Raw genomic sequence first — 17,643 nt, 5'->3', positions numbered from 1 at the left:
CGGTGCCAAAGCCCACTATCTAATTTTGAACGTGGTTCCTATAAAATCATATTATACCATCCCAGAGATAAAATTTAATGTCTCTAGCTTGTTTAGTGCGTGATTTATCGCGATTTTTGTAGTTTCTAACAGTACCGTTATATAGGGAGTGGGCGGGGTTGTCACCCGATTTCACTCATTTTCACACCGTCGATAGAGATGCTAAAAGCATTTGTTCCTAATGAGTTTTGTTATTAAAGCTTCAGTGGTATAGGAGATATGCATATTAAACTTATTAGGGGCGGGACCACGCCCACTTTAAAAATAAAATTTTAACTGCAGATTAGGGAGAAGCCCTAATGTAATCCTGTATACCAAATAAGAGTCTTGTATCTTGTTGTGGAGCTTAGTTATGGCAATTTATTTGTTTTTGGTTAATGGCGTTTTGTGGGCGTGGCTGTGGTCCGATTACGCCTATCTGCAATACCAACCGTCTTACGGTACCAGGAAACATGTGTACCAAGTTTCATAAAGATATCTCAATTTTTACTCAAGGTACAGCTTGCACAGACGGGCGGACAGACGGACGGACTGACAGTCACCCGGATTTCAACTCGTCTCTTCATCCTGATCATTAGTATATAACCCTATATCTAACTCGATTAGTTTTAGGTGATACAAACAACTGTTAGGTGAACAAAACTATCATACTCTTTAGCAACAAGTTGCGAGAGTATAAAAATTAAATATTTCATTGAATGCAATACAAGAAAAGTCGTATTACGATTTATAGCTAATTTGTTGTTTGTACGCGTAGCCGCTCTTCAAGTTTTGTCGACGAAAAAATTCAATGTGTAGACATATTGGTGAAACTAGTTTACTCTTGATATGTTAGTTTTCGTTTATTTATTTTTTAAACCATAATATGTCAATTAAAAATTATGTGCTTTAGTGATACAAAAGTATTTTATACGAGCATTGCATACATATGAATGTTCTCATATTGCTTCAAATGAAACTGGCATAACAGCGATATTGATGCGGATATATACATAAAAATTCGAAACTATACTACAATGTCCACTTTGGTTTTTTCATATAATTTTTTTTATCGTTTTGTTTTCTAACACTTTCGATGCGGTGCTTGCTTTTCTTCACATCGCCATGGATGATAGAATTTACTTTTCTAACGGTGTTTGATATCTCTTTCGATTTATTGTACACATGTGCCTCTTTAATTATTGCTACATCGTTTAACACATTCTCACAGGTTCTATATTTAGTGGAAAGGGACTGAGCCTCATCTGTTCTGATTTCGTGCGGAATAAGATAAGTTTGATCTCGCAGTTGACCGACTTTCAGCGGATTGCGATAACGTTTATCGATGTTATTTAGTAAGTATTTTTCGCTGCGGGTCATAAAAGGAGTCGCCATTGGTAGAGTGCTGTTATTATCACAATTGCTAACATCTAACTGTTGCGCCATATATGACAAATGATGGTGATTGTGTAAATAGTTGTGTTGTCGACGATATAAATGACTGTGATGCTGTTGAGCAATATAACCTTTATGTGGATAAGCGTGATATGTCGTCTGCTGATGTTCGTGCAATCTGTATAAAATATTTAGATTAAACAATATAACACAAATGACATATGTAGGTACTCATATATTGGCATATGCATATGTATGTACTTATGCTAGGCAGAAATACTGCCTATTTTATTTAAAGTAGACTTATGCGGCAGGTGGGTTAAATGCAGTTCAGCCGCTGTTGCAAAATGTCGATAGCTTTCATGCATTTGCTTTGTTAGTGTTGGGTCAATGCCTATTGTTGTGGAATCTTCAGATATGGATGTTCACATGTTCTGCAAAATAGTTCAGATATTTGAACTTAACTGCTATTAAAGTAACTACTACAAATGCTTGTATGGGCGAGGACATATGTTGGTACAGGTATATACACACACCGCTATTTTAAGATGTTCTCCGTTTTTTAATTAATAAATCTATATGAATAAAAAAAATAATTTTCTCACCACACATATTTAAAGCAAAGAGTACAAGAAATACATTTTGAAAAAATCTGTTGAAAGAAAATGAAATTAAAATTGAAAAAACTAAAACAAAAATCTGATGGTTTTAATTTAAAGAAGTAAGGTTTTACTAAATTGTCATTTTTGTAATAGTTAATTGTAATTTATCATTAAAAAATCATTCTAAAATCATAGCCTGAAATTAAAGATGATGCTGAATATCTCAAACATTTCCACATAATGAGGCTATAAATAGATTCTACACTTGACACCTGAATGATATTCATCTAACAAGAGAGTAGCGATTATGGGGTCATCATAAGATTTTCATATCTACCCATAATGGCATTGTAAATATTTTGAGTATTCTTCTACTCCATTTTTGTTCGTTACTATTAAAATAATAAAATTTTATTTTATTTAGCAATATGATTTTCCCTATAGAAGTGTTTTTTTTCTCATCAAACATTTAGTATACAATTTTTATTTGGATGATGCTGGTTTTTAAATATTAAAATTTGAGTGAAGCATATGTACATTAAACATGTAAAAAAGATATCAATGTTTTCTAAAGAAAATCAAACAACATAAGAACATAAAAATAATGCTTGGGATACCTTTCGCTCAATTCTAAACTATCTAACCTGAAAAAGACATAAAAGAATAACGGTAGATCGAAAATCCTTCTGAGACTTTCTTTTCTTGTTTTTGATTTCATCAAATATATATAGACGTGCATTCGTTTCACTTTCTTATCAATAACAGTTTGCGTAAAACTTTTATTTTGATTTGAAAGCTATCGTAAACTTTTTACTTGAAAAAATTTAATTGACCAAAAATTGTCGTTGTTGAATAGTTTTAGTCAAACGGATTTAAAAATTCATATTAAGATTTAATAGTAAGAAATCCATTATTTTTCATCTGGGTATCGCTGCTTAATCGCAACAAAATCGAACCATTTTTAAGTGGATGATTACAGGTGATGAAAATTGTGTAATTTAAGGCAATGTCAAACGAAAATAGTCTTGGTCGAATCGCGGTGAGTCAACGTAAACGGTGGTCAGCCAGCCAGAAAAATCTCCTAGTGTTTTACCAATAGGGACGAGAGGAGGTTCATGAAAGTGGGATTATGAAATTACCTTCAAAATGGCAACAAATTTAACTAAATCGGATAATTCTCACTATGCTAATTAAAACCTTCAATTTAATACAAAAATAATGAATTTCCAGAACTATAAATACATTTGTGGATTGTGTACGCATACTTTTTGATAGGATATACATATGTATATCTATATATGTTTTAAGTTAATGTGTTATTATTTAATGTAAAGTTTTTAAAGCATGTTGCTGTAACATTTACAAAAAAAATATTTTTGTTAAAAAATTTGATAGAAGGAAAAATTCACTAATTAGGAAGAAAGAGTACAAGCCATAAAGTATACAAAAAAAAAACGAACATTTATTATAAAAGCGAAAATAAATAATTTGACATCATTTTGTTTTACTAAGTTTATATAGGGAACCAATTCAAATGGTTTGAAAATAGCATACAATTTACTATTTAAAAATAAAAATAAATAAAAACATGTCCTTAAGAATTGAGTAAATAAAATATACCTACCGTATTATAATAAAAATTTATTTATTTATTTGTTTTAATAATTTACATTAATGTTTATATCTTATTAACTTTGCAGAAAACTCCTTAATTTAGTTAATTAGTAACTTGTTTGCAAAATAATGTATGAAAGATCTATTGCATTTCATTTTCTTAAACCATAGTATCTTAGAAATACTATCTGAAAAGTTTAACTAAATCCGCCAAATACTTTTCGAGTTGTTTGATAATACACAAAGGGATCTCGGGCGCTCTGGAACGTTCGAGATCAGATATCTAGCAGTAGCAGCACGCGACCGGCGAAGCCAAGCGTATAACTTCAAATGAGTTTTTCTCAAAACTATGTTTTTTTGAACTGGTGACCATTTTAGCTCGATACGTTTCTATAAAAATTTATACAGATTTTTTAAAACAGTGAATTGAAGGATTTTTTTTTAATTTTATAATGACTGTTGGTTTTTTCCAAGAAAAATACTAAAAAATAAAAACGCTTCGATCAAGCTTTAGAATATCTTTTAATATATATTTTTTTCGATTGACTTAAGATGAATCTCTAGGGCTTAGTTCTGGTCACTACAAGAAGATTGGGTTGGAACAGGATCAATACAAACAACCATTACTTTTAAAATTATTATTTTTCTTTTCAAATTTTTGTCAAGTCAAGTCGAAACTTTATTTAATGATGCTATGTATGGCTTTACTTTTATAGAATAAAATGGTATGCTGCCAAAAAAATTATTTAAAATTGGGTTTTTTATATCTCTGAGTACACTTAACCCCTTAGGGCTATGTATAACCGACCCTTTAGGAAAAGATTCACAGATCCAAAGGTTCCTTACAATAACTTGATTCCGATCTAATTTCGTGAAGATGCCTCGTCAAATAAAAAAGTTTTCCATGCAGGCACTTTACTCCGATCGTTCAGTTAATATGGCAGCTATATGTTATAGTCATCTGATCGGTACAATTTCTTCTGAGTATTGCCTTAAATAATAATCTATGCCAAATTTCGTGAAGATACCTCGTTAACTTAAAGAGTTTTCCATACAAGCACTTGTTTCCGATCGTTCAGTTTGTATGGCAGCTATATGCTACAGTCATCCGATCTGTATAATTTATTTGGAAATTACATTGTTACCTTAGAAAATAACTCGTGCCAAATTTCGTGAAGATATTACATCAAATAAAAAAGTTTCCCATACACAGACTTGCTTTCGATTGTTCAGTTTGTATGGCAGCTATATGCCGTTCCGACAAATGAGCATGTATTCAGACGGACAGACGGACAGACGGACATGGCTAAAACAACTCCGCTCATCATGCTGATCATTTATGTGTATATTTTATAGAGTCTCACACGTTTCCTTCTTGGTGTTACAAACTTCGTGGCAAACTTAATATACCCTGTTCAGGGTATAAATTGCGACCTGGCAGGTTGAAGTCGGGACTGCGTCCAATTAGTCAGATTTCTAGGTTTTATTTTGTACACATCTTGCTTGACATAACCTTATACAAAAAAGTCTGGTACAGTCAGGTCTGCTGACCATGGGAGCCAGCGGAAAGTGGAGTTTCTTGATATACATTTGTTTTCAAAATCATTGGTTCGAGCAACGATATAATACAAATAAATACTGTGCGTGCTGATATTGATTAATGGTCAAATGGTTTGAGGGCTTGTGTGAAAGCCAAAGGTGACCATTTCGAATAAAATTTTGAACATCGCTCATTAAATATATGCATTATTAAATAGAATTAACTTTATTAAAAATGAACTATAGATTTTTATAACGGCGAGAACTTTCAATAGAATTTATGGCAGGACTAAGTACATAGGAGTTTGTCAATAAATAAATCGAAGAAATACTTGTGGGGTCCAGAAATTTATTCTGTATGAGTTGTCGTGAGGAGTTGTATATACATGAGAACTTGGTGTGGGTATGTAAGAAACCAACAACTTGAATACTAGCCAAATACGATTTAACCAATTTCTCCTCGTTATATTTGAGCAAGGTTTTCTTCAGAAAAAGTTATATGTATGTGAAATTTAGCAAGTAAGGAAGGGCTAAGTTCGGATGTAACCGAACATTTTATACTCTCGCAAAGTCAAATGGTATACTCGTTTCAGATTTCTTTGTGGATCTTGCCGCCTTGTTCTATGTTGACCGATATTTTCGATAAAAAGTCAACTATAGGCACTGGGGTCCACATATTCAGTACCTAGGGGCTTGAAGAGTTTTGGTTCAATTTAGAAAATTTTTGGTCACAAGGTGGCATACTTTACACGTATTATTCACGCAAAGTTTTACGCCGATATAATCACTGTTTCTTGATTTGATTTCGCCCCATTTTCGTACTATAACATAGAAATATGAGAATATTATTATGTACCAAATTTGGTTGAAATCGGTTAAGCAGATACCAAGATATGGGTTTTCACCTAAAAGTGGGCGGTGCCAAAGCCCACTATCTAATTTTGAACGTGGTTACTATAAAATCATATTATACCATCCCAGAGATAAAATTTAATGTCTCTAGCTTGTTTAGTGCGTGATTTATCGCGATTTTTGTAGTTTCTAACAGTACCGTTATATAGGGAGTGGGCGAGGTTGTCACCCGATTTCACTCATTTTCACACCGTCGATAGAGATGCTAAAAGCATTTGTTCCCAGTGAGTTTTGTTATTAAAGCTTCAGTGGTATAGGAGATATGCATATTAAACTTATTAGGGGCGGGACCACGCCCACTTTAAAAATAAAATTTTAACTGCAGATTAGGGAGAAGCCCTAATGTAATCCTGTATTCCAAATAGGAGTCTTGTATCTTGTTGTGGAGCTTAGTTATGGCAATTTATTTGTTTTTGGTTAATGGCGTTTTGTGGGCGTGGCTGTGGTCCGATTATGCCTATCTGCAATACCAACCGTCTTACGGTACCAGGAAACATGTGTACCAAGTTTCATAAAGATATCTCAATTTTTACTCAAGGTACAGCTTGCACAGACGGGCGGACAGACGGACGGACTGACAGTCACCCGGATTTCAACTCGTCTCTTCATCCTGATCATTAGTATATAACCCTATATCTAACTCGATTAGTTTTAGGTGATACAAACAACCGTTAGGTGAACAAAACTATCATACTCTTTAGCAACAAGTTGCGAGAGTATAAAAATTAAATATTTCATTGAATGCAATACAAGAAAAGTCGTATTACGATTTATAGCTAATTTGTTGTTTGTACGCGTAGCCGCTCTTCAAGTTTTGTCGACGAAAAAATTCAATGTGTAGACATATTGGTGAAACTAGTTTACTCTTGATATGTTAGTTTTCGTTTATTTATTTTTTAAACCATAATATGTCAATTAAAAATTATGTGCTTTAGTGATACAAAAGTATTTTATACGAGCATTGCATACATATGAATGTTCTCATATTGCTTCAAATGAAACTGGCATAACAGCGATATTGATGCGGATATATATATATAAATTCGAAACTATACTACAATGTCCACTTTGGTTTTTTCATATAATTTTTTTATCGTTTTGTTTTCTATCACTTTCGATGCGGTGCTTGCTTTTCTTCACATCGCCATGGATGATAGAATTTACTTTTCTAACGGTGTTTGATATCTCTTTCGATTTATTGTACACATGGGCCTCTTTAATTATTGCTACATCGTTTAACACATTCTCACAGGTTCCATATTTAGTGGAAAGGGACTGAGCCTCATCTGTTCTGATTTCGTGCGGAATAAGATAAGTTTGATCTCGCAGTTGACCGACTTTCAGCGGATTGCGATAACGTTTATCGATGTTATTTAGTAAGTATTTTTCGCTGCGGGTCATAAAAGGAGTCGCCATTGGTAGAGTGCTGTTATTATCACAATTGCTAACATCTAACTGTTGCGCCATATATGACAAATGATGGTGATTGTGTAAATAGTTGTGTTGTCGACGATATAAATGACTGTGATGCTGTTGAGCAATATAACCTTTATGTGGATAAGCGTGATATGTCGTCTGCTGATGTTCGTGCAATCTGTATAAAATATTTAGATTAAACAATATAACACAAATGACATATGTAGGTACTCATATATTGGCATATGCATATGTATGTACTTATGCTAGGCAGAAATACTGCCTATTTTATTTAAAGTAGATCTCACCGAATATCAGGATGATTTGGAGAATTCATTTGCAGTTTATGCGGCAGGTGGGTTAAATGCAGTTCAGCCGCTGTTGCAAAATGTCGATAGCTTTCATGCATTTGCTTTGTTAGTGTTGGGTCAATGCCTATTGTTGTGGAATCTTCAGATATGGATATCCACATGTTCTGCAAAATAGTTCAGATATTTGAACTTAACTGCTATTAAAGTAACTACTACAAATGCTTGTATGGGCGAGGACATATGTTGGTACAGGTATATACATATACCGCTATTTTAAGATGTTCTCCGTTTTTTAATTAATAAATCTATATGAATATATAATAATTTTCTCACCACACATATTTAAAGCAAAGAGTACAAGAAATACATTTTGAAAAAATCTGTTGAAAGAAAATGAAATTAAAATTGAAAAAACTAAAACAAAAATCTGATGGTTTTAATTTAAAGAAGTAAGGTTTCACTAAATTGTCATTTTTGTAATAGTTAATTGTAATTTATCATTAAAAAATCATTCTAAAATCATAGCCTGAAATTAAAGATGATGCTGAATATCTCAAACATTTCCACATAATGAGGCTATAAATAGATTCTACACTTGACACCTGAATGATATTCATCGAACAAGAGAGTAGCGATTATGGGGTCATCATAAGATTTTCATATCTACCTATAATGGCATTGTAAATATTTTCAGTATTCTTCTACTCCATTTTTGTTCGTTACTATTAAAATAATAAAATTTTATTTTATTTAGCAATATGATTTTCCCCATAAAAGTGTTTTTTTTCTCATCAAACATTTAGTATACAATTTTTATTTGGATGATGCTGGTTTTTAAATAAATTAAATTATCAATAACATCATCCAGGATAAGTTTTTGAGTGAAGCATATGTACATTAAACATGTAAAACTTAACCTTAAAAATATAAAAAAGATATCAATGTTTTCTAAAGAAAATCAAACAACATAAGAACACGAAAATAAAATTCTTCACCCAAAACCCGGTAGTATAGTACAACCTTTCATATAAAAATAATGCTTGGGATACCTTTCGCTCAATCCTAAACTATCTAACCTGAAAACCCTGTTTTTGATTTCATCAAATATATATAGACGTGCATTCGTTTCACTTTCTTATCAATAACAGTTTGCGTAAAACTTTTATTTTGATTTGAAAGCTATCGTAAACTTTTTACTTGAAAAAATTTAATTGACCAAAAATTGTCGTTGTTGAATAGTTTTAGTCAAACGGATTTAAAAATTCATATTAAGATTTAATAGTAAGAAATCCATTATTTTTCATCTGGGTATCGCTGCTTAATCGCAACAAAATCGAACCATTTTTAAGTGGATGATTACAGGTGATGAAAATTGGGTAATTTAAGGCAATGTCAAACGAAAATAGTCTTGGTCGAATCGCGGTGAGTCAACGTAAACGGTGGTCAGCCAGCCAGAATTTGCTATGTGTTTGGTGGGATTAGCAGGGAATCATCTATGTACTATTTGGTAGGTGGGGAATTCTGTTCCATTAAGACAACGTCAGACCACACTCATCAATAGTGACTCGCCCTAGTTAGCTTAGTTAGAAGTTTCTTATGTACCTTGTAGTCTGCACCTGCCATCAAGTGATTACCGCCTGTTTCTCTCTAAGGCGTATGCTTATGGTTGACACTTAGCCTCAAGATAAGCTTGGAATAATCGACTCTCCTAGTGTTTTACCAATAGGGACGAGAGGAGTTTCATGAAAGTGGGATTATGAAATTACCTTCAAAATGGAAACAAAATTAACTAAATCGGATAATTCTCACTATGCTAATTAAAACCTTCAATTTAATGCAAAAATAATGAATTTCCAGACCTATAAATACATTTGTGGATTGTGTACGCATACTTTTTGATAGGATATACATATGTATATCTATATATGTTTTAAGTTAATGTGTTATTATTTAATGTAAAGTTTTTAAAGCATGTTGCTGTAACATTTACAAAAAAAAATATTTTTGTTAAAAAATTTGGTAGAAGGAAAAAATCACTAATTAGGAAGAAAGAGTACAAGCCATAAAGTATACAAAAAAAAAACGAACATTTATTATAAAAGCGAAAATAAATAATTTGACATCATTTTGTTTTACTAAGTTTATATAGGGAACCAATTTAAATGGTTTGAAAATAGCATACAATTTACTATTTAAAAATAAAAATAAATAAAAACATGTCCTTATGAATTGAGTAAATAAAAGATACCTACCGTATTATAATAAAAATTTATTGATTTATTTGTTTTAATAATTTACATTAATGTTTATATCTTATTAACTTTGCAGGGAACTCTTTAATTTAGTTAATTAGTAACTTGTTTGCAAAATAATGTATGAAAGATCTATTGCATTTCATTTTCTTAAACCATAGTATTTTAGAAATACTATCTGAAAAGTTTAACTAAATCCGCCAAATACTTTTCGAGTTGTCTGATAATACACAAAGGGATCTCGGGCGCTCTGGAACGTTCGAGATCAGATAGCTAGCAGTAGCAGCACGCGACCGGCGAAGCCAAGCGTATAACTTCAAATGAGTTTTTCTCAAAACAATGTTTTTTTGAACTGGTGACCATTGTAGCTCGATACGTTTCAATAAAAATGTATACAGATTTTTTAAAACCTGAAAAACTAGTGCCTGATTGAAGGATGTTTTTTTTTTAGTTTTATAATGACTGGTGGGTTTTTCCAAGAAAGGTATTAAAAAATAAAAACGCTTCGATCAAGCTTTAGAATGTCTTTTAATATAGTTTTTTTTCGATTGACTTAAGATGAATCTCTAGGTCTTAGTTGTGGTCACTACAAGAAGCTTGGGTTGGAACAGGATCAACACAAACAACCATTACTTTTAAAATTATTATTTTTCTTTTCAAATTTTTGTCAAGTCAAGTCGAAACTTTATTTAATGATGCTATGTATGGCTTTACTTTTATAGAATAAAATGGTATGCTGCCAAAAAAATTATTTAAAATTGGGTTTTTTATATCTCTGAGTACACTTAACCCCTTAGGGCTATGTATAACCGACCCTTTAGGAAAAGATCCTTACAATAACTTGATTCCGATCTAATTTCGTGAAGATGCCTCGTCAAATAAAAAAGTTTTCAATGCAGGCAATTTATTCCGATCGTTCAGTTAATATGGCAGCTATATGTTATAATCATCTGATCGGTACAATTTCTTCTGAGTATTGCCTTAAATAATAATCTATGCCAAATTTCGTGAAGATACCTCGTTAACTTAAAGAGTTTTCCATACAAGCACTTGTTTCCGATCGTTCAGTTTGTATGGCAGCTATATGCTACAGTCATCCGATCTGTATAATTTATTTGGAAATTACATTGTTACCTTAGAAAATAACTCGTGCCAAATTTCGTGAAGATATTACATCAAATAAAAAAGTTTCCCATACACAGACTTGCTTTCGATTGTTCAGTTTGTATGGCAGCTATATGCCGTTCCGACAAATGAGCATGTATTCAGACGGACAGACGGACAGACGGACATGGCTTAATCAACTCAGCTCATCATGCTGATCATTTATGTGTATATTTTATAGAGTCTCACACGTTTCCTTCTTGGTGTTACAAACTTCGTGGCAAACTTAATATACGCTGTTCAGGGTATAAATTGCGACATGGCAGGTTGAAGTCGGGACTGCGTCCAATTAGTCAGATTTCTAGGTTTTGTTTTGTACACATCTTTCTTGACATAACCTTATACAAAAAAGTCTGGTACAGTCAGGTCTGCTGACCATGGGAGCCAGCGGAAAGTGGAGTTTCTTGATATACATTTGTTTTCAAAATCATTGGTTCGAGCAACGATATAATACAAATAAATACTGTGCGTGCTGCTATTGATTAATGGACAAATGGTTTGAGGGCTTGTGTGAAAGCCAAAGGTGACCATTTCGAATAAAATTTTGAACATCGCTCATTAAATATATGCATTATTAAATAGAATTAACTTTATTAAAAATGAACTATAGATTTTTATAACGGCGGGAACTTTCAATAGAATTTATGGCAGGACTAAGTACATAGGAGTTTGTCAATAAATAAATCGAAGAAATACTTGTGGGGTCCAGAAATTTATTCTGTATGAGTTGTCGTGAGGAGTTGTATATACATGAGAACTTGGTGTGGGTATGTAAGAAACCAACAACTTGAATACTAGCCAAATGCGATTTAACAAATTTCTTCTCGTTATATTTGAGCAAGGTTTTCTTCAGAAAAAGTTATATGTATGTGAAATTTAGCAAGTAAGGAAGGGTTAAATTCGGATGTTACCGAACATTTTATACTCTCGCAAAGTCAAATGGTATACTCGTTTCAGATTTCTTTGTGGATCTTGCCGCCTTGTTCTATGTTGACCGATATTTTCGATAAAAAGTCAACTATAGGCACTGGGGTCCACATATTCAGTACCTAGGGGCTTGAAGAGTTTTGGTTCAATTTAGAAAATTTTTGGTCACAAGGTGGCATACTTTAAACGTATTATTCACGCAAAGTTTTACGCCGATATAATCACTGTTTCTTGATTTGCATACTGGAAAGTGAAAAAATCGGATGGAATTTAAAATGATGTTATATGGGAAATAGGCGTGGTTATAATCCGATTTCGCCCCATTTTCGTACTATAACATAGAAATATGAGAATATTATTATGTACCAAATTTGGTTGAAATCGGTTAAGCAGATACCAAGATATGGGTTTTCACCTAAAAGTGGGCGGTGCCAAAGCCCACTATCTAATTTTGAACGTGGTTCCTATAAAATCATATTATACCATCCCAGAGATAAAATTTAATGTCCCTAGCTAGTTTAGTGCGTGATTTATCGCGCTTTTTGTAGTTTCTAACAGTACCGTTATATAGGGAGGGTCACCCGATTTCACTCATTTTCAGACCGTCGATAGAGATGCTCTAAGCATTTGTTCCCAATGAGTTTTGTTATTAAAGCTTCAGTGGTATAGGAGATATGCATATTAAACTTATTAGGGGCGGGACCACGCCCACTTTAAAAATAAAATTTTAACTGCAGATTAGGGAGAAGCCCTAATGTAATCCTGTATACCAAATAAGAGTCTTGTATCTTGTTGTGGAGCTTAGTTATGGCAATTTATTTGTTTTTGGTTAATGGCGTTTTGTGGGCGTGGCTGTGGTCCTATTACGCCTATCTGCAATACCAACCGTCTTACGGTACCAGGAAACATGTACCACAATTTTTACTCAAGTCACAGCTTGCACAGACGGGCGGACAGACGGACGGACTGACAGTCACCCGGATTTCAACTCGTCTCTTCATCCTGATCATTAGTATATAACCCTATATCTAACTCGATTAGTTTTAGGTGATACAAACAACCGTTAGGTGAACAAAACTATTATACTCTTTAGCAACAAGTTGCGAGAGTATAAAAATTAAATATTTCATTGAATGCAATACAAGAAAAGTCGTATTACGATTTATAGCTAATTTGTTGTTTGTACGCGTAGCCGCTCTTCAAGTTTTGTCGACGAAAAAATTCAATGTGTAAACATATTGGTGAAACTAGTTTACTCTTGATATGTTAGTTTTCGTTTATTTATTTTTTAAACCATAATATGTCAATTAAAAATTATGTGCTTTAGTGATACAAAAGTATTTTATACGAGCATTGCACATATATAAATGTTCTCATATTGCTTCAAATGAAACTGGCATAACAGCGATATTGATGCGGATATATATATATAAATTCGAAACTATACTACAATGTCCACTTTGGTTTTTTCATATAATTTTTTTATCGTTTTGTTTTCTATCACTTTCGATGCGGTGCTTGCTTTTCTTCACATCGCCATGGATGATAGAATTTACTTTTCTAACGGTGTTTGATATCTCTTTCGATTTATTGTACACATGTGCCTCTTTAATTGTTTCTACATCGTTTAACATATTCTCACAGGTTCCATATTTAGTGGAAAGGGACTGAGCCTCATCTGTTCTGATTTCGTGCGGAATAAGATAAGTTTGATCTCGCAGTTGACCGACTTTCAGCGGATTGCGATAACGTTTATCGATGTTATTTAGTAAGTATTTTTCGCTGCGGGTCATAAAAGGAGTCGCCATTGGTAGAGTGCTGTTATTATCACAATTGCTAACATCTAACTGTTGCGCCATATATGACAAATGATGGTGATTGTGTAAATAGTTGTGTTGTCGACGATATAAATTATTGAGATGCTGTTGAGCAATATAACCTTTATGTGGATAAGCGTGATATGTCGTCTGCTGATGTTCGTGCAATCTGTATAAAATATTTAGATTAAACAATATAACACAAATGACATATGTAGGTACTCATATATTGGCATATGCATATGTATGTACTTATGCTAGGCAGAAATACTGCCTATTTTATTTAAAGTAGATCTCACCGAATATCAGGATGATTTGGAGAATTCATTTGCAGTTTATGCGGCAGGTGGGTTAAATGCAGTTCAGCCGCTGTTGCAAAATGTCGATAGCTTTCATGCATTTGCTTTGTTAGTGTTGGGTCAATGCCTATTGTTGTGGAATCTTCAGATATGGATGTCCACATGTTCTGCAAAATAGTTCAGATATTTGAACTTAACTGCTATTAAAGTAACTACTACAAATGCTTGTATGGGCGAGGACATATGTTGGTACAGGTATATACATACACCGCTATTTTAAGATGTTCTCCGTTTTTTAATTAATAAATCTATATGAATAAAAAAAATAATTTTCTCACCACACATATTTAAAGCAAAGAGTACAAGAAATACATTTTGAAAAAATCTGTTGAAAGAAAATGAAATTAAAATTGAAAAAACTAAAACAAAAATCTGATGGTTTTAATTTAAAGAAGTAAGGTTTCACTAAATTGTCATTTTTGTAATAGTTAATTGTAATTTATCATTAAAAAATCATTTTGAAATCATAGCCTGAAATTAAAGATGATGCTGAATATCTCAAACATTTCCACATAATGAGGCTATAAATAGATTCTACACTTGACACCTGAATGATATTCATCGAACAAGAGAGTAGCGATTATGGGGTCATCATAAGATTTTCATATCTACCTATAATGGCATTGTAAATATTTTCAGTATTCTTCTACTCCATTTTTGTTCGTTACTATTAAAATAATAAAGTTTTATTTTATTTAGCAATATGATTTTCCCCATAGAAGTGTTTTTTTTCTCATCAAACATTTAGTATACAATTTTTATTTGGATGATGCTGGTTTTTAAATAAATTAAATCATCAATAACATCATCCAGGATAAGTTTTTGAGTGAAGCATATGTACATTAAACATGTAAAACTTAACTTTAAAAATATAAAAAAGATATCAATGTTTTCTAAAGAAAATCAAACAACATAAGAACACGAAAATAAAATTCTAAACCCAAAACCCGGTAGTATAGTACAACCTTTCATATAAAAATAATGCTTGGGATACCTTTCGCTCAATTCTAAACTATCTAACCTGAAAAAGACATAAAAGAATAACGAGATATATAGGTAGATCGAAAATCCTTCTGAGACTTTTTTTTCTTGTTTTTGATTTCATCAAATATATATAGACGTGCATTCGTTTCACTTTCTTCTCAATAACAGTTTGCATAAAACTTTATTTTGATTTGAAAGCTATCGTAAACTTTTTACTTGAAAAAATTTAATTGACCAAAAATTGTCGTTGTTGAATAGTTTTAGTCAAACGGATTTAAAAATTCATATTAAGATTTAATAGTAAGAAATCCATTATTTTTCATCTGGGTATCGCTGCTTAATCGCAACAAAATCGAACCATTTTTAAGCGGATGATTACAGGTGATGAAAATTGGGTCATTTAAGGCAATGTCAAATGAAAATAGTCTTGGTCGAATCGCGGTGAGCCAACGTAAACGGTGGTCAGCCAGCCAGAATTTGCTATGTGTTTGGTGGGATTAGCAGGGAATCATCTATGTACTATTTGCTGCTGTCAACACTTGCACCGGCAACAAGCAGCCAACTTTAGCCATTAAGACGTCAGACCACACTCATCGATAGTGACTCGCCCTAGTTAGCTTAGTTGGAAGTTTCTTATGTATCCACCTTGTAGTCTGCACCTGCCATCAAGTGATTACCGCCTGTTTCTTTCTAAGGCGTATGCTTATGGTTGACACTTAGCCTCAAGATAAGCTTGGAATAATCGACTCTCCTAGTGTTTTACCAATAGGGACGAGAGGAGTTTCATGAAAGTGGGATTATGAAATTACCTTCAAAATGGCAACAAATTTAACTAAATCGGATAATTCTCACTATGCTAATTAAAACCTTCAATTTAATTCAAAAATAATGAATTTCCAGACCTATAAATACATTTGTGGATTGTGTACGCATACTTTTTGATAGGATATACATATGTATATCTATATATGTTTTAAGTAATTACATACCTGTAAATTAGTCAAATAATCTTGTTTGCCATAAGATGGTGAAGTCGGCAGAGAATCGTGGATTGTGTTCCTGTATGCATATTTGTTTGAAACAATGTCAGTTAGCTTTATTAATTGACATTTCGGTTTCAAAATGCCGTTAATGTGTTATTATTTAATGTAAAGTTTTTAACGCATGTTGCTGTAACATTTACAAAAAAAAATATTTTTGTTAAAAAATTTGATAGAAGGAAAAAATCACTAACTAGGAAGAAAGAGAACAAGCCATAAAGTATACAAAAAAAAAACGAACATTTATTATAAAAGCGAAAATAAATAATTTGACATCATTTTGTTTTACTAAGTTTATATAGGGAACCAATTCAAATGGTTTGAAAATAGCATACAATTTACTATTTAAAAATAAAAATAAATAAAAACATGTCCTTATGAATTGAGTAAATAAAATATACCTACCGTATTATAATAAAAATTTATTGATTTATTTGTTTTAATAATTTACATTAATGTTTATATCTTATTAACTTTGCAGAAAACTCCTTAATTTAGTTAATTAGTAACTTGTTTGCAAAATAATGTATGAAGATCTATTGCATTTCATTTTCTTAAACCATAGTATCTTAGAAATACTATCTGAAAAGTTTAACTAAATCCGCCAAATACTTTTCGAGTTGTTTGATAATACACAAAGGGATCTCGGGCGCTCTGGAACGTTCGAGATCAGATAGCTAGCAGTAGCAGCACGCGACCGGCGAAGCCAAGCGTATAACTTCAAATGAGTTTTTCTCAAAACAATGTTTTTTTGAACTGGTGACCATTGTAGCTCGATACGTTTCAATACAAATTTATACAGATTTTTTAAAACCTGAAAAACTAGTGCCTGATTGAAGGATGTTTTTTTTTTAGTTTTATAATGACTGTTGGTTTTTTCCAAGAAAAGTATTAAAAAATAAAAACGCTTCGATCAAGCTTTAGAATGTCTTTTAATATAGTTTTTTTTCGATTGACTTAAGATGAATCTCTAGGTCTTAGTTGTGGTCACTACAAGAAGCTTGGGTTGGAACAGGATCAACACAAACAACCATTACTTTTAAAATTATTATTTTTCTTTTCAAATTTTTGTCAAGTCAAGTCGAAACTTTATTTAATGATGCTATGTATGGCTTTACTTTTATAGAATAAAATGGTATGCTGCCAAAAAAATTATTTAAAATTGGGTTTTTTATATCTCTGAGTACACTTAACTCCTTAGGGCTATGTATAACCGACCCTTAAGGAAAAGATCCTTACAATAACTTGATTCCGATCTAATTTCGTGAAGATGCCTCGTCAAATAAAAAAGTT

At 32.3% G+C, this 17,643-nt stretch overlaps 2 protein-coding genes across 3 annotated transcripts; both read right to left on the bottom strand.

The window, feature by feature from the left end:
• Positions 1-6,950: 6,950 nt before the first annotated feature.
• Positions 6,951-8,070, bottom strand: LOC138857996 (uncharacterized). Its single transcript, XM_070112375.1, has 2 exons — positions 7,805-8,070; positions 6,951-7,674 (listed from the first exon to the last, which is right to left on the bottom strand). Exons 1-2 carry the CDS (start codon positions 7,966-7,968, stop codon positions 7,158-7,160), a joined length of 681 nt encoding a protein of 226 aa, XP_069968476.1. The 5' UTR covers positions 7,969-8,070; the 3' UTR covers positions 6,951-7,157.
• Positions 8,071-10,561: 2,491 nt separating this feature from the next.
• Positions 10,562-16,555, bottom strand: LOC138858175 (uncharacterized). 2 transcript variants are annotated; one of them, XM_070112723.1, is made up of 3 exons: positions 16,300-16,555; positions 14,267-14,574; positions 10,562-14,136 (listed from the first exon to the last, which is right to left on the bottom strand). In XM_070112723.1, the coding sequence occupies exons 2-3, from the start codon at positions 14,428-14,430 to the stop codon at positions 13,620-13,622; spliced, it is 681 nt and encodes a 226-aa protein (XP_069968824.1). In that variant the 5' UTR covers positions 14,431-14,574; positions 16,300-16,555; the 3' UTR covers positions 10,562-13,619. The 2 variants fall into 2 exon arrangements, with proteins under 2 accessions (XP_069968824.1, XP_069968823.1); XM_070112722.1 differs by having other exon boundaries at positions 14,267-14,433; positions 16,300-16,552.
• Positions 16,556-17,643: the final 1,088 nt, after the last annotated feature.

The sequence above is a fragment of the Bactrocera oleae genome, chromosome X (assembly GCF_042242935.1).
Source record: "Bactrocera oleae isolate idBacOlea1 chromosome X, idBacOlea1, whole genome shotgun sequence".
Lineage (NCBI taxonomy): Eukaryota > Metazoa > Arthropoda > Insecta > Diptera > Tephritidae > Bactrocera > Bactrocera oleae.
Note: the sequence above shows the minus strand (reverse complement) of the source record. Positions and strands in the feature narration are given on the sequence as shown.